Source organism: Bufo bufo, chromosome 6, assembly GCF_905171765.1.
Source record: "Bufo bufo chromosome 6, aBufBuf1.1, whole genome shotgun sequence".
Classification (NCBI taxonomy): domain Eukaryota; kingdom Metazoa; phylum Chordata; class Amphibia; order Anura; family Bufonidae; genus Bufo; species Bufo bufo.
Genome location: NC_053394.1, coordinates 359058380 through 359085875, shown reverse-complemented (window position 1 = coordinate 359085875; position 27496 = coordinate 359058380). Strand labels below are relative to the sequence as shown.

General features: G+C 47.5%; 2 protein-coding genes across 2 annotated transcripts in view; one reads left to right on the top strand and one right to left on the bottom strand.

The window, feature by feature from the left end:
- Positions 1 to 338: 338 nt before the first annotated feature.
- CDR2L (cerebellar degeneration related protein 2 like) lies at positions 339 to 19681 on the bottom strand. Its single transcript, XM_040435679.1, has 6 exons — positions 18930 to 19681; positions 8297 to 8409; positions 5043 to 5191; positions 4757 to 4921; positions 3726 to 3996; positions 339 to 1616 (listed from the first exon to the last, which is right to left on the bottom strand). Exons 1-6 carry the CDS (start codon positions 19006 to 19008, stop codon positions 1038 to 1040), a joined length of 1356 nt encoding a protein of 451 aa, XP_040291613.1. The 5' UTR covers positions 19009 to 19681; the 3' UTR covers positions 339 to 1037.
- A 9-nt stretch (positions 19682 to 19690) lies between these two features.
- The window catches only part of HID1 (HID1 domain containing), a 51756-nt gene continuing 43950 nt past the window's right edge, over positions 19691 to 27496 (top strand). Inside the window, exon 1 of the mRNA XM_040435672.1 lies at positions 19691 to 19869. Coding sequence (XP_040291606.1) covers positions 19804 to 19869 — 66 coding nt within the window. The 5' untranslated portion in view covers positions 19691 to 19803. The remainder of the gene's footprint in view (positions 19870 to 27496) is intronic.

Below are 27496 nucleotides of genomic sequence, written 5' to 3'. Positions count from 1 at the left end.
TCAGCTGGGGTGTGCACGCAGGGTCCGTGGTGGCATGTTCAAAACCGAAACAATTCTGAGTAAAACACACAATAAACCGCCATCTTATTGCATACACGATAGGGCTCCCGCAGCACCTCTACGCCATCTTTTAACTGCATAGGTGCTGGAAGCATGGCTTTCATAGGGTGATCGTATGACGTTAATGTTCATATATTACTGGTAGCTGCTCAGCGATGGGTCACAGTGACAGGTCCAGGGACGCTGTGATTGTGGAGAGGCAGGGCCCTCTTCACCTGCAATGCTGGATAGATCACCATTATGGTGCCTAGGTTGTAGTGTATTAAAAAAGGTATAAATGGCCTATTGGATTTTTTTTTCTTTTTTTGTAGTCGAAAAAGTTCTACCTGGGTTTGGAAGGAAAGACGCACACAGACGCACAAAGGTAAAAAGGATAATACATTTAGCAGCAGAGTGCAGAGGCGAATTCTGCTGAGCTTAAAACACTGATGCAGACAGCAATGGACCTCTCCAAAAACCTCCTTGTATGAAACACGTGCCACACGACAGGCATGCTGTATATACCTGTAATGACCAGCCAGTTATAGATAGGCTGGCGGTGACACCGCTCTTTATAGTGCTGTATACGGCCTGGAGCTACATGGTTAACAATTAGTGTTGCAAATGTGAACTAACGCATATCGACTTCTATGATACGGGGGTAATAGGTATTGTTCTACACTACGTACCAGCCAATTCTTCCTGGGATAGCCAGGACCATGGATGAAGTCGGACCGTAACCCACGATACAGGTCTAAAGAGAACCTGAGCTGCAGATTTCACTTATGCTGAGATGTAGCTTGGTAATAGTCATACATGAATAATGCATTGGCTGTGCAGAGCAAAGCTTATTCAGAACATGGACCACTGGATTATTCATATGTGGACACGTAAGTGCGAGTGGAGTCTGCTATGAGCAGTGAGAAAAGAGCTCCGCAGGCAGGGAGAACATAAGTGTGCGGGGGCGGCAACTCTGTAAAATTTGGTCTTGATGGGCCTCACTTGCCACCAGGACCCTTCCCAGCGCTAACATCTTGCTTGGTTCTCTGGATGCGATTAAATATCTCTTTAAACAGAGCCTTGTACTCGGGTTGACTCTGCTCCAGCCGTCGGTCGGCAGCCTCCAGCTGGAGGGTCAGTGCTCTCTCGGGCTCTTCTTCCTCGGCAGGGAGGTCTCTGCTGGAATTGTCTCTGGACACCGGACGTGAAGTCTGCACTCCGGCATGGCAGAGGTTGTCCTCGTGTTTCCTGCATTTGGCCAACAGCTCCTCGTAACGTTCCAGCAGCGCGTGATACTGCTCATCCACCTCTCGCAGAATAGACATACCACGGCGCCTCGTGTTGGCGTGCAGGGTATAATTCCCTGCGTGACGGCTGGCGGCGTCTCTCCCTACGATATCGTTCAGCGCCGTGTCGCTGCAGCTTTTCCTGACGGCTGAGTTTGGAGAGGCTGGATTCCTGCTCACGTTTTCCTCCCCCTCCAATGGCTCTGGGTCATCCGTTTCTGGGGTCTTGTTAAGGGGTTCTAGCAATGCCTGTGATAGGCTATCCCCCCGGCTTAGGAGATAACGCTTCACCTGTGTGAATATATAAAAATATGAACCGTTATCAAGTAAACAATGCAGTAATTAGATTGCTGAGAATTCATCTCGCCATCGCATATTTTAGGCTGCGGCATCCGTCTGCCTAAATGCATCTGCAGATTTCGGATACAAAGGCTTCTTTGAAAGCATGATTGCTCTTTGTCTTTGTCCAATTGTCTTCCTACATAGACAATTACAGACAATTAGGGCTCTTGTTTCTAAGAGCACACTGGTGACATTTATGAGCACAATGATATCATAATTACGGATGGTAAAAAATGGCCCATGGACCCAACAACGCGTTCAGCCAACATTTCATGCATTCCCTGTCCTGAAGAGCAAGGGAGACATGGGGCACGTCAGCTATACACCATGTCAGATGATAAATATGGGGCAATTTCCATCTTTACAACACATGCTCTATCCAGCAGTTTCCGGTGGGGCCATACGACATCCATCTGGTCATGCAAAATAGCAGCATTATTATTGCACCACGCACCATACATCTACAGCACAGGCTGGAAGCAGTTTGCCGTATATGTACAGTAAGCTCACTGATTGTCCATATAAAAAGGGTTATATCTGACCACAAAAAAATTAGAATGGAAAGAGCAGCAAATGCTACAATAGTCACCTCTTCAATCCTCAACCGATCCAGTTCAGACACTCCGGTGGGCAACCCGATCCTTCATGGCCAGCGTGTGACCGCTGTAGTCAATTGGTGGCCTAGTAGCATCGTGGCTGCCATCGCTGTGCAGTGAATGGCAGATGACTGCTGAGGCCACCAACTGGCTGCAGTGGTCACATGCCGGCCACTTGCGAATAAAGACCAAGGGGCCATTGGATTGTCTGTGCCAGATCAGCAGAGAATTTGAGAGGTGAGTAATGTTTTTATTGTATCTTATAACATTTACTGCTGTGTTTAGTTTCCTTCCAGAGGATGTAACCCCTTCAAGAAAGGAAAATAAAGTGGTTGTGCAAATAACAAAATCACTGCATCCAAAATACGCCATGTCCTTAAAGGGGCTGTGTCACAAAATATATTCTACATTTTTCAAACCAGCACCTGGATATGAATACTTTTATAATTGCATATAATTAAAAATGTAGTATAGCCAGTGAGTTATTCAATAAAATGTACCTGTATAGCGCCACCTGCTGTTTGTTCTTTTCCTTATTAATTGCCCGTCTCACTGAGCTGGTCGAACGTGCTCATTTTAAATCTTCAACGGCCACAAGCCATATGTTCTGCTAGAGGCTGTGACAGTTAGGGCTTGTTCACACGACCGCGTGCCTTCCACAATTTGCGGAACGGAACAGGAGGCCCATTATAGAAATGCCTATTCTTGTCAGCAAAACGGACAAGAATAGGACTGGACTCATAATTTCTATGGGGCCACGGAACAGAGCAACGGATGCGGACAGCACACAGAGTGCTGTCCGCATGTTTTGCGGACCCATTGAAATGAATGGTTCCGTATACGGACCGTATGCGGAACGCAGAAAATGGCCCGTATACTGAATGCAGAAGACGTTCGTGTGCATGAGCCCTTACAGGGAGAGAGCTGCAACAGAAAGGACATGCCCCCTGAGCTGCCGGGCTGAAGGTAATCGAGCAGAGCAATTGGACCGGTGGTGATCTCAGGACCCATGTGAGGTATGGGACTGGTTCTAGCTTTGTTAGAAAGGTATTGTCAAGTACTATATAATGTCTGATTTTCATTTTGTACATCAATTATGGGATAACCCCTTTAAGGGGTTAATGGTGGCGAGTAAAGGTGCCCATATACATAAGAGCAATGTCTGTTGAACATGCCAATTTCAGCAGGAGTGGATGACTACGCATGGGGGTGTGCTGGCTCTCCTCCCAACATATGATGATGAAGGATGAACTTCAACATGCCTGATGGTTTTGTTCTCAGGCGTCTGGCAGCTGCATGCTCTGCTCTTTCCAATGCGTGTGTATGGGGGAGTTAAAAGGAATAGATGTTGGCTGAAGAATCACCCTTGCGGTTGCATTGCAATCACAGTATTCCTACAATTATTACTACACCTCCCATGTAACCACACATCGCCCCAGCCTTAGGATCTGAATAAACTCACTTGTTTCATCTGCTGTAGTTCTTGCAGTTCACTCTCCAGCTCTTTTATACGCATCTTGCAGTTTTCCATCTCACAAGCTCTTTGCTCCAGCTCAGCGTACTCCTGGATGACAGCCTGGTACTCCTGTTCTGCCCTCTCCTTCCGCTGCCGTTCCTCTGCTACCTGCGCCCTCAAAGCATTCACAGCCATCTGCAAACGCTGATTTTCCATCTGTAAAGGTCTCTGAGACAGGTCCAGGCAAGAAGCATGCTTGCTGACTGTTTCATCATACCTGCACACAAGCATACTGGACCATCAGCAATAAAACTTTGAGAAGATTTCTACCATGCATAAGTGAAGTTATTTTACCAATGATGGTCTCCTGCGCTTAGATGGCTCCAAATGGTTTTGAGTTTGCTCAGATCTGCTGTGTACAACCTCCTCCCCCTCCCTGCTGCTATCTTTTAATATTGAGAGAAGGGAGGAGGAGAGCAGAGAGAGCCATCAGAAACAGGAGCAGAGCTCTGACGGATTTACGTCACCAGCAACTAAGTAAAGGACTTACACACACTCTGCAGAAACAAAATAGTAGGAAATTTTAACAAAGAATATTTGGGGGTCATTTACACATGTACGCCAATTTTGCGGCATATACCTGCCGCAGATCCTGTTGCACGCCATGTTTTGACTTTCCCCCGCTTATGCCAGTCTAAGAAAGGTGTGGGGAAGGGGACGGGACGGCAGGCCCGTCTCATTCAACATTCTCTACATCTGGTTTAGGCGTAGAAAATGGTCTAAATGTAAGACAATAAGGAAGCTGTCCTATATTTAGAGTCGGCGGTGAATATGCCAAAGTTATGTACAGGCTGGCGCCTGTAAATAACTTCAGCGATCCACCGCCAGGTGTAGGGCTTATTAAGACCGGCATCTAAAATGCAGGTCTTAATAAATGTGCCCCCTAGTACTTATGTAAAATGTCTGCGAGTAAGAAATATAACATGTGCCTCAAGGTTCACTAAAGTTTTAAAAAGTTTACTATAGTCATATCTTACCAGTTACTAGGGTACAGTTCACGTAAACAAGGAAAGGTGTGGATAGTGCGACGCCTTTCTCTCTTCTCCCTTCTGGTTCGTACCTTGTCCATACCTTGCAATTCCTCAACCTGTCTCTGCAGGTCCTCTACCTGCTTCTGCAGACCATCTATAGTATCTGTTAAACTGGAGATATGGAATATTGACAATCAGGTCTGGACGAAATATATAAGCGTTTCCCTCCCCTAGTAGGTAAACTGTTCGATGGTCAGCCAGTCTGGTTCCTCACATTTTGTAATTTCCTCACCTTTCTATTTTCTGTTGGGCCACCTTGTTTTCCTGTAGAAGCCGGACATTGGTGGCTTCCAGGTCTCGTGCTACTGTGTCCAATTGCTCATACACCTTGGCGTGTTGCTCGTTCACCTGCCGCAGCATCTCCAGCTGTTTACTGAGGTACTGCAGAGCAACAAAGAACACAAAAGTAAAAAACTCTGATTTTTTATTTTGCTATTTAGTTCATGTGCATTTTAAGTTATACCAAATCAACAGTGCTTTAGGCCAAAGGTGTATGGAGGGGATACAGTTTCACTCTCCAGTTCTGGAGGGGGTACTGTTTCACTCTCCAGCTCCGGAGGGGATACTGTTTCACTCTCCAGCTCCGGAGGGGATACTGTTTCACTCTCCAGCTCCGGAGGGGATACTGTTTCACTCTCCAGCTCCGGAGGGGATACTGTTTCACTCTCCAGCTCCGGAGGGGATACTGTTTCACTCTCCAGCTCCAGAGGGGGTACTGTTTCACTATCCAGCTCCGGAGGGAGTACTGTTTCACTCTCCAGCTCCGGAGGGAGTACTGTTTCACTCTCCAGCTCCGGAGGGGATACTGTTTCACTCTCCAGCTCCGGAGGGGATACTGTTTCACTCTCCAGCTCCAGAGGGGGTACTGTTTCACGCTCCAGCTCCGGAGGGAGTACTGTTTCACTCTCCAGCTCCGGAGGGAGTACTGTTTCACTCTCCAGCTCCGGAGGGAGTACTGTTTCACTCTCCAGCTCCGGAGGGAGTACTGTTTCACTCTCCAGCTCCGGAGGGGGTACTGTTTCACTCTCCAGTTCCGGAGGGGATACTGTTTCACTCTCCAGTCCTGGAGGGGGTACTGTTTCACTCTCCAGTTCCGGAGGGGGTACTGTTTCACTCTCCAGTTCCGGAGGGGGTACTGTTTCACTCTCCAGTTCCGGAGGGGGTACTATTTCACTCTCCAGTCCTGGAGAGGGTACTATTTCACTCTCCAGTCCTGGAGAGGGTACTGTTTCACTCTCCAGCTCCGGAGGGGGTACTGTTTCACTCTCCAGCTCCGGAGGGGGTACTGTTTCACTCTCCAGCTCCGGAGGGGGTACTGTTTCACTCTCCAGTCCCGGAGGGGGTACTATTTCACTCTCCAGTCCCGGAGGGGGTACTGTTTCACTCTCCAGTTCCGGAGGGGGTACTGTTTCACTCTCCAGTCCTGGAGGGGGTACTGTTTCACTCTCCAGTCCTGGAGGGGGTACTGTTTCACTCTCCAGCTCCAGAGGGGGTACTGTTTCACTCTCCAGCTCCAGAGGGGGTACTGTTTCACTCTCCAGCTCCGGAGGGGGTACTGTTTCACTCTCCAGTCCTGGAGGGGGTACTATTTCACTCTCCAGTCCTGGAGAGGGTACTATTTCACTCTCCAGTCCTGGAGAGGGTACTGTTTCACTCTCCAGTTCCGGAGGGGGTACTGTTTCACTCTCCAGTTCCGGAGGGGGTACTGTTTCACTCTCCAGTCCTGGAGGGGGTACTGTTTCACTCTCCAGTTCCGGAGGGGGTACTGTTTCACTCTCCAGTACCGGAGGGGGTACTGTTTCACTCTCCAGTACCGGAGGGGGTACTGTTTCACTCTCCAGTTCCGGAGGTAGTACTGTTTCACTCTCCAGTCCTGTGAAGAGACACACCAGTGTATGGAAACTTATTTTTCCATGAGAAAAGGGAAATCAAATTAGCTTATCTGCCAAACAAAAGATACCCATCTGTAGACAGTGCTGGTTTGGGGTTGAGATGCCTAAGGCTACCTGCACATGGGTGCCGGAGGTCTTGCAGAAATTCCACACTCATTGCCAGGACCCAATGAAAGATGCTGATGACAACAGACTTTTTCATAAAGTTTTATAAATCCATTATTACTGTATATAAGCTAGCAGGTAGCATTTTTAATTACACTAAGAAAGTTTCTCTAAAAACTCTAAGGCCATGTTGACCAATGGACCTCACTGACTTATCGCCAAGGGAACCCTCCAAGAAGACTTCGAATAACAATGAACAGTCGCAGTGCTTAAGACATCTGAAGCATTGTATGTACTAGCATCCGGCCATTAATTTCACTGCTACTTTAGTGGAAATGTAGCTTTACATATGGGCTATTCAGATTAATAGCTAACCATGTAATGGAAGGATAGACAGGGTTCACCTTAAAGGGGTTCTCCGGGCTTTTAATATTGATGACCTATCCTCAGGATAGGTCATCAATATCAGATTGGCGGGGGTCTGACACCCCCGCCGATCGGCTGAATGAAAGGCGCGCGCAGTGAGCGTGTGCCGTCTCCCTTCTCTCTTCCTGCTCGCCATAGACATAGCAGCAGCAAGCAGGAAGAGAGAAGGAATATGGTACACGCACGCCTTCCCTTCCCACCCCTGCCGATCAGCTGTATGAAGGGAAGGTGCGCCGATCTGATACTGATGACCTATCCTGAGGATACGTCATCAATAATAAAACCCGGAGAACCCCTTTAATGGGAGTGTCCCTCTGCTCTGGCTTATAGAGGGAGTTGCTGAACAGGGCCACCCCTCTCTATGATGTCAAAAAGTGCTAATAGGGAATACGGATCAGGGTTGTGCCAAGTTAGAAATGTATACCCTATCCACAGGAAAGGGAGTAAGAGTCTTGTCCCAGTGGTCAGACTCCCACAGATCAGATACTTAGTCCCTGCCCTGTGGATCTCTACCCCATATGAATGGAGCGTCAGGTGGCACTTGTCTGTTGCTGCTCCTTCCATTTCTATGGGACTGGCAAGAGATAGCCAAGCACTCAGTCCATAGGGAATAAACGGAGCAGCAGTATACAGGTTCGTCCATACGAGGGTATGCGACCTTAATATTTTGATCAGTGGCAGTCTCCCTGTTTTCCAGGAGATCAATACTGAAGATATATCCACAGGATAGGTCATCCACATCTGATACTTGGGAGTCCGACTCCTGGCACCACCAATGATCAGCTGTTTGAAAAGGCTGTGGAACTCCGGTGAGCACACCAAGCACAGCGCCGTACACTGTATAATGGCTGTGCTTGGTATTGCAGCCCAGGCCCATTCTGAGGTGCACGTAGGCCATGTGACCGATAAAAGTGACGTCGCTGCCCTAGGAACAGGCTGTAGCCTCCTCAAACAGCTGAACGGCAGGGATGCTGGGAGTCGGACCCCTACCGATCGGATACTAAGGATAGGTCATCAATATTGAAGTCCAAGCATTCTTTTACACCAGGTGCTGGCCGGTTACCTCAATCTCCTGCACCTGGTCCTCATTGCTCAGGTACATCTGCTGCAGAGATACTTCTAATTCCTTGTTGCGCTCCAACAGGGTCTTCCCCAGTTCGGCTGCCAGATGCAGATCTGGTGGAGAAAATGAGAATTATGCTGAGGCTACAACTACACTTTTTTGTCGCATTGATTTTAACAACAGCGTGACCTCTGCAGTGCGCACACATGCATACAAGTCAATTTACTGCTTTGGACTTCAGCTGTCGCTCAATCTCAGAGGTTTTCCGAGATTTTGATACTGATTGGTGGGGGTCTCACAACCAGGACCCCGCCAAACAGCTGTCAGCTCACCAAGGACAGCGCTGTACACTGTATTGCAGCTAAGCCCCATTCACTTAAGTGCCCATCCAGACCCATTCATTCCAGTGGGGCCGCAAAAGATGCGGAAAGCACACCGTGTGCTGTCTGCATCCGTCGTTCCGTTCCGCGAAAAGGATAGAGCATGTCCTATTCTTGTCTGTAATCGCAGACAAAAATAGGTATTTTCTATTATGGTTGCTGCCATGTGCGGTCCGTCTGAATGAGGCCTTAATGGGGCTGAGCTGTGTCGAGGCCATGTGATCGATGAACGTTTCGGCACTTGGCCTAGGAAAAGCAGCGAGAAGGCCACGGCACTATTGCTAGCTCTCATGCCTTCTCAAACAGCTGATCGGCAGGGGTTCTCGGGTCTTGGACCCCCACCAATCAGATACTGATGACCAATCCTGAGGATAAAAGTCTCGGAAAAAACTTTTTAAATTCAATCAAAAGCTCTACAAAAAGTCAAGGTGTAGCCTCAGCCTTGTAAGGCGCATCTTATTCCTGAGAACGACCACCACCACTCTATGGCCGAGGCTGGGGTTTACACGTTCAGCTTTTTCGATGGAGTGATCCTGGCTCCAAAACTGCTTCGGAAAAACCTGATTGTGTAAACTTAAAGAACGCTTCTATGATGAATGGTATATATTATTCATAGTTCTAATAGGAACTGTCTTCCCCTCCCACGTAGTGTTCACGTCTGACGGCCACGTAGACTGTCAGGCACCTCACATTCATAATTCATAGAAATACAATGGATGGCTCTAAAGTAATGGCAGGCTGCAAGAACAAAGTGGAGACATAAGTGACAAAAGTCTACGGGATTTCGAAAGAAAAATCATGCTTTGAAGTGACAACTCATTGCTTTTTCCGAGTGTTTAAAGGGAATCTTTCACCAGCGACCTCCTTATCCAACTGTTTGCATAGACACATAGCTGTGGTTCACACTGTTTTTCTTTAGTTGATCTGAGGCTCCATTACTGAGTTGTTATACTTTTTCATGATATGCAAATTAGGTCTTTGGTGCAATGAGGGTATAACCATTGCTCTTGTCGCACCCAAGCTCCACTAATGTCTGTGGCCAGCCGATCCCTTGCTGCTTTGATTAACAGTGCCAGGCACTGGCAGACCAGTGAGGGACGGGCTGTCCACAGAAAAGAGCGGAGCTTGGGTGCAACAAGAGCAATGGCGATGCACTCATTGCACCAAAGGCCTAATTTGCATATTAGGATAAAGTATAACAACCCAGGAACGGAGCCTCGGATCAATAAAAGAAAAACAGCCTTTTAATCAGGTGAACCACAGCTATGTGTCTATGCAAACAGTTTGATAGGGAGGTCGCTGGTGACTGATTCCCTTTAATACTGATGACCTATCCTCAGTATTAGATCGGTGGGGGTCCGAGTCCTGGCACCCCCCACTGATCAGCTGTTTGAAGAGGCAGCAGCACTTTATGAGCATCGTGTTCATCGGTCACGTGGCCTAGGCACAATATCAAGCACAGCCACTATCAGAAGGACGGCGCCGTGCTTGGTAAGCTGCGAGAAGGCTTCAGTAAGCGCTGTGGCGTCTTCAAACAGCTGACTGGTGGGAGTACCGGATGTCAGACCCCGACTGATCAGGTATTGATGAACTATCCTGAGGATAGTTCATCAATATTTAACACCCAGAAAATCCTTTTAACACTGGTTAGGGTACTTTCACACTAGCGTTTTTCTTTTCCGGCATAGAGATCCATCCTAGGGGCTCAATACCGGAAAAAAACTGATCAGCGACGCAACTGCCTGCCAGAATCCTCTGCCGCAAGTGTGAAAGTAGCCTAATATTTCTTCTTTAGTTTACCTTTAATTTGTCCAGGTTGCCACAAGGAAACCATCAGCATGCAGGATCCTTGCAGATGATTGTCTTTCTAAGGCCTCTTTCACATGGGCGTCATGTTTTTGGCCTGGATAAGATGCGGGTGCGTTGCGGGAAAATGCACGATTTTTCCGCGCGAGTGCAAAATATTGTAATGCGTTTTGCACGCGTGTGAGAAAAATTGGCATGTTTGGTACCCAGACCCAAACCCGGACTTCTTCACTGAAGTTCGGGTTTGGGTTAGAATTCAGTGATAGGCAAACTGCGGCTCTCCAGCTGTTGCAGAACTACAACTCCCAGCATGCAAAGACTGCCTACAGCTTTCAGCCTACAGCAGGGCATGGTGGGAGTTGTAGTTTTGCAACAGCTGGAGAGCCACAGTTTGCCTATCACTGGGTTAGGTGTTGTGTAGATTGTATTATTTTCCCTTATAACATGGTTATAAGGGAAAATAATAGCATTCTGAATACAGATAGTAGTACAATAGTGATGGAGGAGTTAAAAAAAATATAAATAATTTAACTCACCTTAATCCACTTGTTCGCGCAGCCCGGCTTCTCTTCTGTCTTCTTTGAGGAATAGGACCTTTGATGACGTCACTGCGCTCATCACATGGTCCATCACATGATCCATCACCATGGTGATGGATCATGTGACAGACCATGCGATGACCACAGTGACGTCACCACAGGTCCTTTTCCTGTGCACAGCAAAGATGAAGACAGAAGAGAAGCCGGGCTGCGCGAGCAAGTGGATTAAGGCGAGTTAAATTATTATTATTTTTTTAACTCCTCCAGCCCTATTGTACTATGCATTCTGCACCATGTTATAAGGGGAAATAATAATGATCGGGTCCCCATCCCGATCGTCTCCTAGCAACCGTGCGTGAAAATCGCACCGCATCTGCACTTGCTTGCGGATGCTTGCGATTTTCACGCAGCCCCATTCACTTCTATGGGGCCTGCGTTGCGTGGAAAACGCACAAAGAGGAGCATGCTGCGATTTTCACGCAACGCACAAGTGATGCGTGAAAATCACCGCTCATGTGCACAGCCCCATAGAAATGTATGGGTCCGGATTCAGTGCGGGTGCAATGCGTTTACCTACCGCATTGCACCCGCACGGAATACTCGCCCGTGTGAAAGGGGCCTAAGTATTATTTCAATAGCAGTCAATTTATGTTGCAAATTTCTTCTAGGGATTTCACCCTTTGTAATACAGATGGTGAAATCTGCAGCACATCCGTGCTGAAATGCACATTGGCGCAATTTTTGCTGGAAAATTCACAGCATTTAGTCTTCATCGAAAGGCATCATATGCTTCTTTGACCAATTAAACTGACTGACCTGTTACATGTGCGCTTGGCAGCTGAAGGCATCTGTGTTGGTCCCATGTTCATATGCGCCAGCATTGCTGAGAAAAATGATGTTTTAATATATGCAAATGAGCCTCTAGGAGCAATGGGGGCGTCGTCATTACACCTAGAGGCTCTGCTTTCTATGCAACTGCCGCACCCTCTGCACTTTGATTGACAGGACCAGACCTGATGACTGACCCTGTCAATGAAAGTGCAGAGGGTGTGGCAGTTGTAAAGAGAGCAGAGCCTCTAGGTGTAATGACAACGCCCCTGTTGCTCCTAGAGGCTCATTTGCATATATTAAAACATTGTTTTCTCTCAGCAATGCTGGCACATATGAACATGGCACCAACACAGATGCCTTCAGCTGCCAAGCGCACATGTAACAGGTCAGCCAGTGTCATAGGTACAAATCTGCTGACAGATGCCCTTTAAAGGGGCATTCCCATCTCGGACATTGCTGGCATATTGCTAGGATATGCTGTTAATGTCAGATGGGTGCGGGTCCCACTCCTATCTCCAGAATGGGGGCCCAGAAGTGAAGGAGAGCACAACGTGGCTTGCTCTCCATTCACTGCTATGGGAGTCGTACAAGAGTCAAGTGAGCACGCTTGGCTGTTTTCGGAAGTCCCATAGGGGGGGGAATATAGAGCAAGCTGCGCAATCACGGCCACCTCTCAGTTCACCGCTATGGGACTGCCAGATATAGCCAAGCCTGCACGCGCCTATTTTTGGAACTCTCATAGCAGAGAATGGAAGGGGGGCAGCGTATGCACGAGCGCTTTCCCTGCACTTTGGGCGCCCTGTTCTGGAGATAGGTGCGGGTACCACCTCTGGGAACTGATGGCATATCCTTGCCACATGTCATCAATGCTCCAGGCAAGAACACCCCTTTAACAAAAGCAAGTGTGTCTGCATATAAAACTGCTGAGAGGCTTATCCCGAAGCTCCTGGGCCCTATAGTGCAATATGTAACAGGGCCCCCCACCTACCGTGTGCCATTTATAATACTGATGCCTTCCTATGTGCGCCAGGGATCACTGCTATCTCTGCACCCCCCATAGCAGGGGTCAGCAACTACAGCTCCCAGCATGCATACTTACTCGGTTGTTCTTGTAACTCCTATAGAAGTGAAAGGAGGATTCTGGGAGTTGTAGTTTCAGAACAGCTGGAGTGCCGGAGGTTGCTGATCCCTGCCCTATAGCTACGCCCTGAACCCCTGTATGAGGTAGAGGGTCCTCTGTTTTAGGTATAGAGGAACCTGTTCACCTTCAAAAACCGCTAGCAATATATGGCCTTGTATATGCAATTACCAGGTGGCTATGGACTACCATGGCTCATGCACACGACCATTTTTGTTTTGCGGTCTGCAAATTACAGATCCGCAAAACACGGATACCAGCCATATGCATTCCGCATTTTGAGGAACGGAACATCCGGACCCTAATACAAAAGTCCTATCCTTGTCCGAAATGCGGACAGCAATAGGACATGTTTTATTTTTTTGCGGAATGGACATACGGACATTGAATGCACACTGAGACTGAGTCATTTCCGTTTTTTTGCGGCCCCATTGAAGTGAATGGTTTCGCATATGGGCCGCAAAAAAAACTGGAATGGACAAAAAATAAGCTTGTGTTTTTATTAGGCCTCATGCACACGACCGTTTTTGTGGTCCGCATCCGAGCCGCGTTTTTTGCGGCTCGGGTGCAGAACCATTCACTTCAATGGGGCCGCAAAAGATGCGGACAGCACTCCGTGTGCTGTCCGCATCCGTTGCACCCTTCCGTGGCCCCTTCCGTTTTGCGGACAAGAATAGACATTTCTACAATGGGCTGCCCGTTCCGCAAATTGCGGAAGGCACACGGTTGGCTTCCGTTTTTTGCGGATCCGCAGTTTGCATGAGGCCTAACTCACATATCTGGAGGACTTTTTCCCCTGTGTGAGGGGGGCAGCAGCTCATGAAGCCCCTGCATCTCTCAGGATGTGCTGTAATTAGCTCTTGCTAACCCCTTCCTTCCTAGCATAGAAACATATAGCCCCCTGTGAGACCCCCATCATTTCCTCCTCGCTGTCTAGAGAGAGATATAGCGATCTACTTCTAGAGTAGGGATGAATGAACGCCGTCCGGGCCGATACACCTGCTTTCTTCACTATGCGGGCACTGAGAGGAACAGGGAAGCCGCTGAGCATGTCAGTCCACCTCTGAATGCAGGAGAAGGTGGACCAGAAGGATAAACAGCAGGGGGCACTGCCAGGAGAACAATGTCATGTACATTAACCCCTTAGTGACCAGCCTGTTTTGGGCCTTACTGACCAAGCGTTTTTCTTCCTTTTTTCATCGTCGCGTTCCAAGAGCTATAACTTTTTAATTTTTCCGTCTATATAGCTTTATGAGGGCCTGTTTTTTGCGGGACAAGTTGTAGTTTTTAATGGCGCCATTTTAGGGTACACATAACTTTCTGATTAACTTTTATTAACTCTGTCAGGGAGATAGGAAAAACAGCAATACTACCACCGCTTTTTACGTTATAAATTTCATGGCGTTAATTTTTCGGTACAAATAACATAATATATTTATTCTCTGGGTCAGTACAATTACAGTGATACCAAATACATATAGTTGTTTTTTTTTTACATTTTACTACTTTTTTCAATAAAACCCCCTTTTTTGTTTTAAAGCAAAAAATGTCTTTCTTTCTATGGAGTTGTATGAGGGCTTGATTTTTGTGGGACGACTTGTATGGCACTTTTTGATCGCTTGTTATTACGTTTTTTCGGTGGCAACTAAGAATAAATTAGCAATTCTGTCTTTTTTTATTTATTTATTTATTTATTTTTTACGGCGTTCACCGTAGGGGGTAATTTACATGAAATTTATGTAGTCCGGGTCGTTACGGACGCGGCAATACCAAACATATGGGAAAGATTTTTTTTTCTTTTTATTGAAAAGCGTATTTTCAATGGAAATAAAAGCGTCATTTTATTTATGTTTTTTTTAATTGAATAACTGTTGTTTTTTTTACCACTTAATAGTCCCACAAGGGGACTATAACAGACAGCTTTTTAATTGCTTTTAAAATGCAATGCACTATCCATTACTATTATTATTAAAGCGCCATTCATTCCATAGCGCTGTACATATGATAATTCTAACATTTACAAGCAGGCTGCGCCAGAGAGGATGGAAATTACTGAAGACTGGTCTGGGGCCTACATCAGACCACTGCCAGCCTTCACACACATCAGCACCCCGCGGGGTGCCCGATGGGAGATAGAGGGAGTCTGCTCCCTCTGTGTCACGGCGGGGAGTGGGGGAAACCCCCCACCGTGCAGTGTCAGAGGGTAAAGGGGATCAGCCTGACCAAAAGGAGTAATAAGGGAGCAGGTCACCTCTTACCGCGTCCCTAATCCTCTCCCTGACTCCTCACCGTATGAGCGGACCCCGATGGTAGGACGACTCATACTCAGGATACCTAGAGACCCTAAGTCGCCCTGGTAATCCCTCACTTAGGAGCAGGGAAGAGACGACCTGTTCATCCCAGTAATGGAGGAACAGGAGTCTCTATCTGAGGCCAGGCTGCAAGGAGAGGGGAACACATACAGCTATAGAGATGGCAGGTAAGCGAGACCAATAACACACTTACCTGCCACAGACACACTGACTGGAACCCGTGCACTAGTGCTGCTGTCCACACCAACATTAAAGGACACAGCACACATCACAAACCACACAGGAACCCAGGACACCCATAGCTGCAATAGACATGAGACAGGGGAATGTCTAGTAAACATGCTGGACACCAAACACCACCAGACATGTAACACCAACTAGACATACAAACACCCTGAACATAACCCACTCCATACACATAGGGACGGGAAGGAGACACCTGGATGACATAGAACATCTAACATCTTCTATGACCACAAGGGTGGCCCTCACTGGACAGATGGAATATGAAGACCAGGAGGATAGCTCCAGCATACACCATGGCTGGAGTACCCCTCAGCTTCAGGCATCCAGCAGAGGCTAAATAGCCCAAGCAGCCGCACCCACACACACATAAACCCAGTGTTAACAAAACACTAGGAAGGGAGTTAACCCTTCCAACACCAGACAAGGGGAGGAAGCCACTTAAAGGGGAAGTGCACACACAAGCATGGAAAGCTACACGTTGCCGCAGGCAACAACATGCATGGCAACCATGTCACAGCAATCACCCAGAAGGCCGAGACACTGCCACCGCATGCACACACAGCAACACGTTGCCGCGGGCAACTGCAAGTGTAGCAACAGTGTCACAGCACACACCATAGGCCGTGACACTCTGTTAGCACTTTACATGCGGCGGGCGCCATTGCCCGCGGCATGTAAAGTGTTAAACAGCCCAAATCGGCACTCCTGCCGATCCGGGCTGTTAGAGTAGGGCCGCGGCTCTCATGTGAGAGCCGGGTCCCCGCTCCCCGCTGCTCAAAGTGTCACACTCTAGTCAGCTAATTAATCCATACCCCCTGAGCAAAGGGGACCTGAGATTGTGACTTTGGGGTTTCATAAGCTATAAGCCATAATCATCCAAATTATAACAAATAAAGGCTTGAAATATGTCGCTTTGCATGTAATGAGTCTATCTCATAGGTTAGTTTCACCTTTTAAGTTGCATTACTGAAATAAATTCTCATTTTTCACCTGTATATCTATAATGTTATAAAAAAGCTCTAATTATTGTATAGTAATACTTTTCTTGGGAGAACCTTGTTATTATGAATGAACTGCTAGCAATTTGAAGTGAAGGGGGGGGGGGGGGGTCCCTGCACAGTCAGACACTAGCAGCACTTATTGAATAGTGTCCAACTGTGCAGGGACACGCCCCCAACTGGTAACACCCAGCTGGACCTTTATTGCAGACTGCTGGCAATTCACTCTTAAAGGCTATGTACACCTTTGGGGGGCATTTTTATTTATTTATTATTATTGAATTATACTTATTTGAAGCTAAAAATATTTTTTTCAATTGGTCTTTATTAAAAATATGGAATCCTTTTTTCTGTACAGAGCTGAGATGCTGTAGTAGCTGCCTGTGGATTTTCTCTCTTTTCCGTCAGTTGAGGAGCTGACTGGCTCCTTATCTCTGCAGTCATTATAGCTCTGCTCTTATCTTACTGAGAAGAATGTGGCTTAAATAAGTGTTTATGACCTCATAGTAGTTTAGAGATAAGGCTTATTAGGCACAAAGTGAAAGTGAAAGTACCACAGCTAGAAAAACAGTTAACCCTTTGTGACAGAACGGCTCAATATTTTTAATAAGGACCAATTGTAAAAACGATTTTTTAGCCCAAAATAAGTAAAATGCAATCATAAACAAAAATTGACTCCAAAGGTCTACACAGACTTTAACTTCTAGCAGGAATATTAGAGGAACGGCATAACACACGAGTTATAAGAATAGATGCTCCTGAATTGTTATTACATGGGGGATGCAAGTAGTAACTAAAAAAGACCTGTCAGGAGAGGGGACAGATCCTTTTTAAAAAGGGAACCTGTCACTGGGATTCTGTGTATAGAGCTGAGGACATGGGTTGCTAGATGGCCGCTAGCACATCCGCAATACCCAGTCCCCATAGCTCTCTGCGCTTTTATTGTGTAAAAAAACTATTTGATACATATGCAAATTCCCCTGAGTCCTGTATGTGAGATGAGTCAGGGACAGGACTCATCTCATATGTATCAAATTGGTTTTCTGACACAATAAAAGCACACAGAAATAAATGGAGCGGCAGGTTGAACATGCCAACTGCTGGGAGTTCTGGAAATCAACAGACGCTCAGCTCAACCTGTTCATTTTGGGGGGTCCCATTCTCGTGATTGGTGGGGGTCCGAGCAGTAGGACCCCCTTGTAACAACTGGAAAAGCCTTTTAAAGGGTTGTCTCACTTCTGCAAGTGGCATTTATCATGTAGAGAAAGTTACTACAAGGCACTTACTAATGTATTGTGATTGTCCATATTGCCTCCTTTGCTGGCTGGATTCATTTTTCCATCACATTATACACTGCTCGTATCCATGGTTATGACCATCCTGCAATCCATCAGTGGTGGTCGTGCTTGCACACTATGGGAAAAGGTTCCGGCCTCTCTAGGAGCACACATAGGCCGGACCTTTTCATGTAGTGTGCAAGCACGGCCACCGCTGCAGGATTGCAGGGTGGTCGTAACTAGGGATGAGCGAATCGACTTCAGATGAAAAATCCAAAGTCGATTGGCATAAAACCTTGTTCCAATACTGTACGGAGCAGGAGCTCCGTACAGTATTAGAATGTATTGGCTCCCATGAGCCGAAGTTATTGCTTTGTGAAGCTGGTCCAGCACTTGGGATGTGACAGGATGATTCCCGAACTCGGGTTGGGGAAATGGTTTTTTACAGTACAAATTAATTTATGAAGTTATTACCCGAAGTCTCACGAGACTTCAGGTAGTAATAACTTCGGCTCATCGGAGCCAATACATTCTAATACTGTACAGAGCTCCTGCTCCGTACAGTATTGGAACAAGTTTTAATGCGAATCGACTTCGGATTTTTCATCTGAAGTCGATTCGCTCATCCCTAGTTACGACCAACCTGCAGCGGTGGCCGTGCTTGCACACTACATGAAAAAAAGCTCCGGCCTATGTGTGCTCCTAGAGAGGCCGGAACCTTTTCCCATAGTGTGCAAGCACGACCACCACTGCTGGATTGCAGGGTGGTCGTCACCATGGAAACAAGCAGCGTATGTGATGGAAAAATGAATCCAGACAGCAAAGGAGGCAATATGGATAATAGCAACACATTAGTAAGTGCCTTGTATTAACTTTCTCTACATGATAAATGCCACTTGCTGAAGTGAGACAGCCCCTTTAATGCAGGTCTTAAGATTTTCTTGCAGGAATTTCCGTGAGTTCCCAATTCCTCTGAGAGGGAAGTCGCCGCCAGAACCTCGCCATTCAGAGGAACGGAACAGAGTTCAGAAACGGCTGCGACCAGCCTGACCGGTGTGAATCGGACCCTCAGGCGGGAGTGCAGCGGATGACACAAGCCCTCTTACCTTGCTCCAGGTCATGGTGGTCATACCAAGGCTCTTCCTCCTTGCTATGGAACTCTTCCATTCTTCCTGCTCCCAACATCTGTCTGGCTGGAGGCTACGACTACGTACGTGATAGCGGTGGGATGCCCCTATGACAACCGGTTTACCGTGACCTGAACCCTTCAATTTCTAACGAGAGAAATGGGCCAATCTATACTCGCGATTTACACTAGCGCCGTCCTCCATGGCTAGGGCTGGTCACACATACATGATGAGGACACGCGTGGACCTGTCGGTTCCTATAGAAATGACCCATAGACAGAGCCTGCAATGACGTCCAATGTTTACACTGCACCCACCATGTATATAGATAGACACTGCACCCCCTATGGGCAGCCTGAGGCCCTGGCACGGACTACAATGCCCAGCACTGCCTCCCTGCGGCCTGTGCGGCTCCCCAGACCCTGTTCTTCCCCTGTATCCCGGCTCCCAGTAAAATCATCCCGTCACATCCCAAGGCCTGGACCGGCTAAACCCCGCCCATCACCTCCAATCTGCAAGCTGATTGGAGGCTGCGTCCACCTCCTTCCCCCCTCATCATCATCCGGGAATCCTGCATCCTTAACCCTTGCGGGGCCGCATTACGTCAGCGTCCAACGGTGAATGGAGCGTTTTCTACGGCGAGCGGGCGTGGCCTCCTCGCCACATAGGCGGGGTCTTAGAGAGGTCGCCGCGACCGGAGTGGGGGGGGACACGGGACGCCAGCTGAAGGGAGGGGGCGGGTCCAGTGACGCAGGGAGGGAGGTGTGGCTTTACGCGTTGACGGACTGATCCGGTTCCCTGGCTGCTGTAGGCGGATCTGGCAGGGATCTGGACCGGGCCGTGCACAGGCGGGATGGGGAACACCGACACCAAGCTGAACTTTAGGAAAGCGGTCATCCAGCTGACGACGAAAACGCAGGTATCGGGGGGGAGGGGTATAGCTGCAGGTGTATGTGTGTTACATATGGTGATGACTCATACATGTACAGGATACCTACCTTTCTACCTACCTTCATCTTGTACTGGGATCCAGTCTCCCCTATAATATAATTCATTGACGTCAGATATAAATCTTGCGACGATCAACAATCTAGCAAATCAGTCGGTGTTGCGTTGTCCAGGATTAGATAAACAGCGCCTCCCCTGTCTACAGGGTGTGCCTGGTATTGCAGCTCAGCTCCATAGGAGTCAATGGGGTCGAGCTGCAATACCGCATGCAACCTGTGGACAGGGGTGGCGCTGTTTATGGAAGAAAGCAGCCACGTCTTTAATGCTGCACACCCCTTTAACTGCTTATATTTGATTCATTTTTCGTCATGGTTTTCTAAATCCGATAGTTCACCCTCCCGGTATAGTAGCTTTACAAGATCGTGAAAGAGGCGATCAAGAACGGCTCCGCGTATTATCGCGGTACTGTGGATTACATATGTGTCCCTTTAGTTGTACGCACAGTGAGGGTGTGTTCAGCCCAGGTTATAAAAACGGATCCGTTTTGCAGAACCGTTTCACTGGACTGGGGCTGGATCAGGCACGCAGCGATATCCTCGGCATGGAGGGATGGCCTGTGCGCAAAAGTGGTTTTGTGAGTTGACTAACGGGTCGGTGTTCAGGCCGGTGTCTGTTAGAAACTAGAGTTAACTCTTTAGCTTGCAGACGTCATAAGTCCTTGGCGTCTTAATAGGGTTTTCCCTTCGGGGACAATTATGGCACATAGCTAGGATATGCTGTAAAGGTCAGATAGGTGCGGGTCTCAAGAATGGGCCCCCGAAAGTGAGTGCAGAACACACAGCGCCGTAAAACGGCTAGGGCAGCGCTAAAGCCCGCCCATCAGAGCCGGTGACTTCACCGAACACACTGCCGGGCAGAAGCTTCCGCCTGGCAGTGTGTTATGATAAACAAAAGAGCCCGTGCCCTGCGCAATCTAGCACAGGGCAAGGGAGCGCATCGGAGCATGAGATGCTCCGATGCTAGCCTCGGGGGGGCTGCCTGGGTGAAAATAAGGGTATGTGCAGGTTCAGCTCTGAACCCGGACAACCCCTTTAAGACCACGTTCCCTTGATCATTGGGGTCCCAGCAGTCAGACCCCCATCAATCAGACACTTATCACCTGTCGTGTCATAGCTGTTGGACTTTTTCACATTCCCTATCCTTAAAGGTTTTCTTTGGGTTCAAAAAATAAATAAAAATTAAATTAAATTAAAATCTGGCCCAAAATATGTGTCAAAGTAAAATAGAAAAGTTCGCCTGTTAAGGGGCCTGTGTCCACTTTTCTAGTTATCCTCTATCCACAGGATCGGGGATAACTAAGTGATCCGTGGGGGTCTGAACGCTGGAGCCCCCACTGATCCTCCTTCTTGACTGAGTGGCAGGTCGATCATATGCCCTGCCTCTCCATCCATTCTCTATGGGGTCGCCGGACATGGCGGAGTACAGCGCTGGCTATTACCAGTGGTCCCAAAGAGAATAAATGGAGCAGCAGGGCGAATGTGTGGCCTGCCACACCATCAAAAAGGGGGAACGGGACCCGTTCCTGCGATCAGTGGGGGTCGCAGAATCGGACCCCACTAGTCATATAGTTATGCTCTATGGTGTGGAGAGGATAACTTAAAAACCTGGACAACCCCTTTAAATCCTCCACCACCAGTATCTCTTTACATGGCAGCAGTGATGCCTGTAAATACGGAATATCATCACTACCGCCATGTAAACCATACGTGTCAGTACTGGAGAATGTGACGCACTGTGCAGAATTTTTCATAAGTCCAACCCCCTTTGTAGGTCATAACCTTTAACAAAGCATAAGCAATGGTGCTAGAGGAGCAACGTGAGCAAAGGGCACAAACTAGGGGTCATAACTGAAACAGGGGCATTAGGGTCACCTGAGGCAGGGTAATAGTGGGGATCCTGGAGCAGGGGTAACTGGAGAAGAGACAATATTAACGGTGCATTTAGAGTGGGGGCATCTGGAATTGGAGCATTTATGGGGGTGCACCTAAAGCAGAGGCATTAGGGTCGTCTGAGGCAGGATTATAGTGGTGATTCTCAAGCAGAGGTATTAGGGGGCAACTGGAGAAGAGGCAATATTAGGAGTGCATTTAGAGGGGGGGCATCTGGAGCTGTGGCACTAATGGGGGTGCACCTAAAGCAGAGGCATTGGGGGGACCTAGGGCAGAGTCCCCCCAATGCCACTCTGAACTCTGCAGAGAGCAGCACACATACACAGATCTGTGTCTGCTATAAACAAATCCCCTATTTCCCCCTTACAGTCTCCTACAGCTCACTACTGTCACACACCTGAGAAATCAGCCCAGCACCGCAGAGGAGTCCTTCTCTCCAGCAACCACAGTTTTCTGACAGCAGGGAGGGCAGGAGGATGGCCAGACATGTTCTCCTCCTTCACTGCCAGAAGCCTCCTGTACAATTTACACCAGTAGGAGGCTGCATCACTGTGCGATACTGCCATCTAGTGGCTACAATAATTATCTCTCCTGAGAAATAAGAGAAATAATTACGCCTCCATCTTATCTCCGGGCGCAGGAGACTGGGGGCCCACCAAGGAATCCCCCGCCTCCCCGGTGGGTCAGTCCAAGCCTGACCAAACCCATCAAGGCATAAACTCCACAAGACCTCTGATGGTGTCCTATGGGAATTTAGGGGCCAAGTCAACACCATGGACTCTCTGTCATGGCCCTCAAACCATGGGGACACCTTTTGCCCAGGTAAGTGACAGACATGGACCCGACCGTCCACAAGCTGTGAAAAACAATGATATATCAGACCAGGTCTTCCACTGCCTCATGGTCAGGTTCTGATGCTCATGTGACCGTTGTAGGTGCCTTTGGTGGTGGACAGGGATCAGTATGGACACTCTGACCTGTCAATGGGAATATGCAGTCACAGTAGGGGATCGGACCAGACTGGCTAGCCTTTGCTCCTTAAGTACATCAGTGAGCCTGTCAAGCTTCACTTTTGGTAGGTCCTATCATGAACACCTCACAAGACCCACCGTCCTGGAGAAGCCCTAACCTGGTCGTCTCGCCTTCACTGTTTGGTCCTTCTCAAAGTCACACAGATCCTATCGCTTGTGCATTTTTTCCCCACTTGCATCACAAATTTCCTTTCCGTAAGGATTGTCCATACAGGGGGCAGGAGAGGCAGAAGCCAGCGCAGCGTCGTAGAAGTGACGCCCACGCGCTGTGTCAGACGTCTGTAGCTGCCATGCAGCTTCATACCGAGGATGAGTAAACAAAGGTGTAGGAGCAGAGATGTGAGCCAACGCCAACCCCAACGTGTCACGTCTGTCCGAGCAGGGGGACGCTGTAGACGGGTGGACATGGCCTGTGTGATAACACCTGGCTGTCGTCATGGCTGCGTCCTGCTGCAGGAACTTGTTCTGCAGGCCTCTCCTATATGGATAAGACAGGTGAACTAGGAAAGTCACTGCCCTTCCCCCCCTCAACCGGTGGCCAGTCTGAAGAACAGGCGTCACAGGGAAAGAGAGCCCCCTCCCCACATTAACCACGTGTATGTGTCATCCATGGAAGGGGGTTGAATTAAAGGTGCACCGTCCCTCAGTATACCGCATGTGAAGGGTGCTGTAAACTAAGGTGACAATACAGGAATGAAACAACAAGCACCAGCGGCTCAACCCCTCGCCTAAATGGATGAGGTGCTCACCTAGAGCGGCCCACCCTTAGGCCTGGAAGGACGTGAATGTATATAGGAAAATAGGTGACAATACAATGTGTGTGTATATATATATATATATATTAGTCCAGAAAATGAACGGCACTCCAGTAGATCATAAACAAATGACTCCTTTAATCACCCGTGCGGTACAACGTTTCGGCTCAATACTAGAGCCTTTTTGAAGCTTGAAACGTTGTACCGCACGCGTGATTTAAAGGAGTCATTTGTTTATGATCTACTGGAGTGCCGTTCATTTTCTGGACTGTTTACTGGGGTAAGAAGCCTATTCCCTTAAGAACGCGCACCCAACTTTTTACGATTTGCCAGTGCTGCCATTTTTTTTTTAAGACCCTTGTGTACACAGATTGGCGGTAATGTAATTGAATGTCTCAGGACCCCTTTTTTCACGATCAGTGGGTGTTCCAGCAGTCAGACCCCAGCAATCTGATATTTATCACCTATCCTGTAGATAGGCAATAGGTCATTATGGTAGGACAACCTTTTTAATTATGATGTAGATTATGTGCAATCTGAGGAGGTTAAGATTTGGTAAATTTCATGCCAGACATTTATGCTTAAAGGGGTTAAATAGTTTGTCTCACTTCAGTAAATGGCATTTATCATGCAGTTAATACAAGGCACTTACTAATGTATTGTGATTGTCCATATTGCCTCCTTTCCATCACATTATACACAGCACGTATCCGTAGTTATTACCACCGTGTAATCCAGCAGTGGTGGCCGTGCTTACACACTATAGGGAAAGGCTGGAAGTGCGCATAGGCCAACACCTTTACCTATAGTGTGTAAGCACGGCCACCGCTGCTGGATTACACAGCGGTAATAACCATGGATACGAGCTGTGTATAATGTGATGGAAAGGAAGCAACATGGACAATCACAATACATTAGTAAGTGCCTTGTATTAATTTTCTGTACATGATAAATGGCAATTGCTGAAGTGAGACAACCCCTTTAAGTGTGCTACACTAAATAGGGTTAGTCATAAATGTCTTGGTGTGTGCATTGCGTGTTTCCTATGTGTGATTGGTGTGTGCTATATATGTTCTATGCATCAGGGCATGTGAGCCATGTATAAGGCTGGTTTCACACGGGCGTTGCTGAAAAAGATGCGGGTGCGTTGCGGGAACATGCACGATTTTTCCGCGCGAGTGCAAAACATTGTAATGCGTTTTGCGCAAGCGTGAGAAAAATCTGCATGTTTGGTACCCAGACTCGAAGTTCTTCACAGAAGTTCGGGTTTGGGATCGGTGTTGTTTAGACTGTATTATTTTCCCTTATAACATGGTTATAAGGGAAAATAATATCATTCTTAATACAGAATGCATAGTAAAACAGCGCTGGAGGGGTTAAAAATAAATAAATAATAATTTAACTCACCTTAATCCACTTGCTCGCCCAGCCCGGCTTCTCTTCTGTCTTCTTCTTTGAGGAATAGGACATTTGATGACGTCACTCCGGTCATCACATGGTCCATCACTTGATCTTTTACCATGGTGATGGACCATGTGATGACCGCAGTGACGTCATCAAAGGTCCTTTTCCTGTGCACAGCAAAGAAGGAGACAGACGAGAAGCCGGGCTACGCGATCAAGTGGATTAAGGTGAGTTAAATTCTTTTTTCTTTTTTTTTTAACCCCTCCAGCCCTATTGTACTATGCATTCTGTATTAAGAATGCTATTATTTTCCCTTATAACCATGTTATAAGGGAAAATAATAATGATCAGGTCTCCATCCCGATCGTCTCCTAGCAACCGTGAGTGAAAATCGAACCGCATCCGCACTTGCTTGCGGATGCTTGCGATTTTCACGCAACCCCATTCACTTCTATGGGGCCTGCATTGCGTGAAAAACACAGAATATAGAACATGCTGCGATTTTCACGCAACACACAAGTGATGCGTGAAAACCAACGCTCATGTGCACAGCCCATAGAATTGAACGGGTCCGGATTCAGTGCGGGTGCAATGCGTTCACCTCCCGCATCGCATCCGCGCGGAATACTCGCCCGTGTGAAAGGGGCCTAAGTGTCTTGTGTGCCACATGTGTCCAATGAGTGATTGGTATGCGCTGCATGTGTCTTGTTTCTGACTGACGTAAGTGCAGGATATCCATATATGTGTAAATTCTGCCACATGTATGTTTATGCATTTTGCTGTGACTGTCTGCCATCATCCTCCATCTTTAATATTTCGGTTATCACTGTAAGGGGTCATGAACACGACCGTTGGATGTTTTGCAGTCTGCAAATCATAGATACCGGGTGTGTGCATTCCACAATGACATTATGCGGAACGCAACAGCCGCCTCTAATAGAACAGTCCTATCCTTGTCTGTAATGCCGACAATAATAGGACATGTTCTATCATTTTGCAGAACGCACATACAGACACGGAATGCACACGTTTATTTTTATTTTTTGCGTCCCCAATTGAAGTGAAGTGAACGGTACAGACATGGGGGGGAAAAAAAAAAGTTAGTGTGCAGGAGCCCTAAGGTGGGCCCCCAGAATCAGTTACACTGGTGGGCCCTAAGAACCGCAGTCCGACGCTGGGTTTGGTGACACAATTGGTTTTGATGTTATGGTTGATCGGTGTGAATATGAATATTTATCAATCACTTCATGAATTGGACTCGGCGTATTGGCATTAGTCTGACCTCTGGTGGTTCTTTTTCAGTATTCAGTATGTGGCGCAAGTGAGCTGAAATTGGGCGCATGTCTCCATGAACGTAGGGAAAATGGGGAGCTACTCACCACTCAAAACAGATGCAAAAAAGTACGCCAGTCCTGGAGTGGAGTACAAATTAGATTGTTTTTACGACTTTATCAGGCGCAAAATAAGGCGCATCTACATGAATTGATCAGAAAATAGGCACAAAAGGTAGTAAACTTCCAATTTAGTAAAAAAAAAAAAAAAAAAATGGGCAAATGAGGTGCAAATGCTTCCAAAACAGGCGCATTTTCAGTAGTAAATGAGACTGAAAAAATAAGACCATCTAAAACAGCAGTTTTATGCCTAAAAACAGGCGCAGACAGTAAATGTTCCCCAGTAAATACTCACTTACCGATATCCCACTGCTGCTGCTCAGCCACTGCTCTGGTCCCTGCTGCTCTCCACTTCTTGTTCTTGGGTTCAACCCGCCAGAAACAACAGGAACAGGAGGTGAAGTGCAGCAGGGACCAGAGCAGAGGCTGAACAGCAGCCCTTGGGGGATCTCTCTAAGGCCTCTTGCACACGACTGTATGGCTTTTTCAGTATTTTGCAGTCCGCAAAAAACGGATCCGCAAAAAATACAGATGACGTCCGTGTGCATTCCGTTTTTGTGGAACAAAACAGCTGGCCCCTGATAGAACAGTACTATCCTTGTCCGTTATGCGGACAATAATAGGACATGTTCTATCTTTGAACGGAAATACGGAAACCTAAGGCATACGGAGTACCTTCTGTATTTTTTGCGGATCCATTGAAATTAATGGTTCCGTATACGGTCCGTATATGGAACGCAAAAAACAGAACGTGTGCAAGAGGCCTAAGGTGTGTACTCAGTGGGGCACATTTACAAATGACCGGTATTTTGACATGGGCCTTTGTTTCCTCTTGCCCTGCCGAAGGATTAGCCTACTTTTAAGGCCTCTTGCACACACACTTTTTTTTTTTTTCATTTCCGTTCCATTTTTTTGCGTTCCGTATGCCTTCCGTTTCTGTATTTCCGTTTTTCCATTCTGTTCAAAGATAGAACATGTCCTATTATTGTCCGCAGGACTGTTCTATTAGGGGCCAGCTTTTCCGTTCCGCAAAAAACGGAATGCACACGGAGGTCATCCGTATTTTCC

What these genes read in the sequence shown, in the direction of transcription:
- CDR2L (XM_040435679.1), bottom strand. Translation starts at nt 19,008, where the DNA reads ATGTTGGGAGCAGGAAGAATGGAAGAGTTCCATAGCAAGGAGGAAGAG. An exon ending in ACCAGGTGCAGGAGATTGAG is followed by an intron (nt 5,192 to 8,296) that starts GTAACCGGCCAG and finishes GTTGCTCTGCAG; the next exon opens with TACCTCAGTAAACAGCTGGA. An exon ending in GAACTGTACCCTAGTAACTG is followed by an intron (nt 3,997 to 4,756) that starts GTAAGATATGAC and finishes GCTTGTGTGCAG; the next exon opens with GTATGATGAAACAGTCAGCA.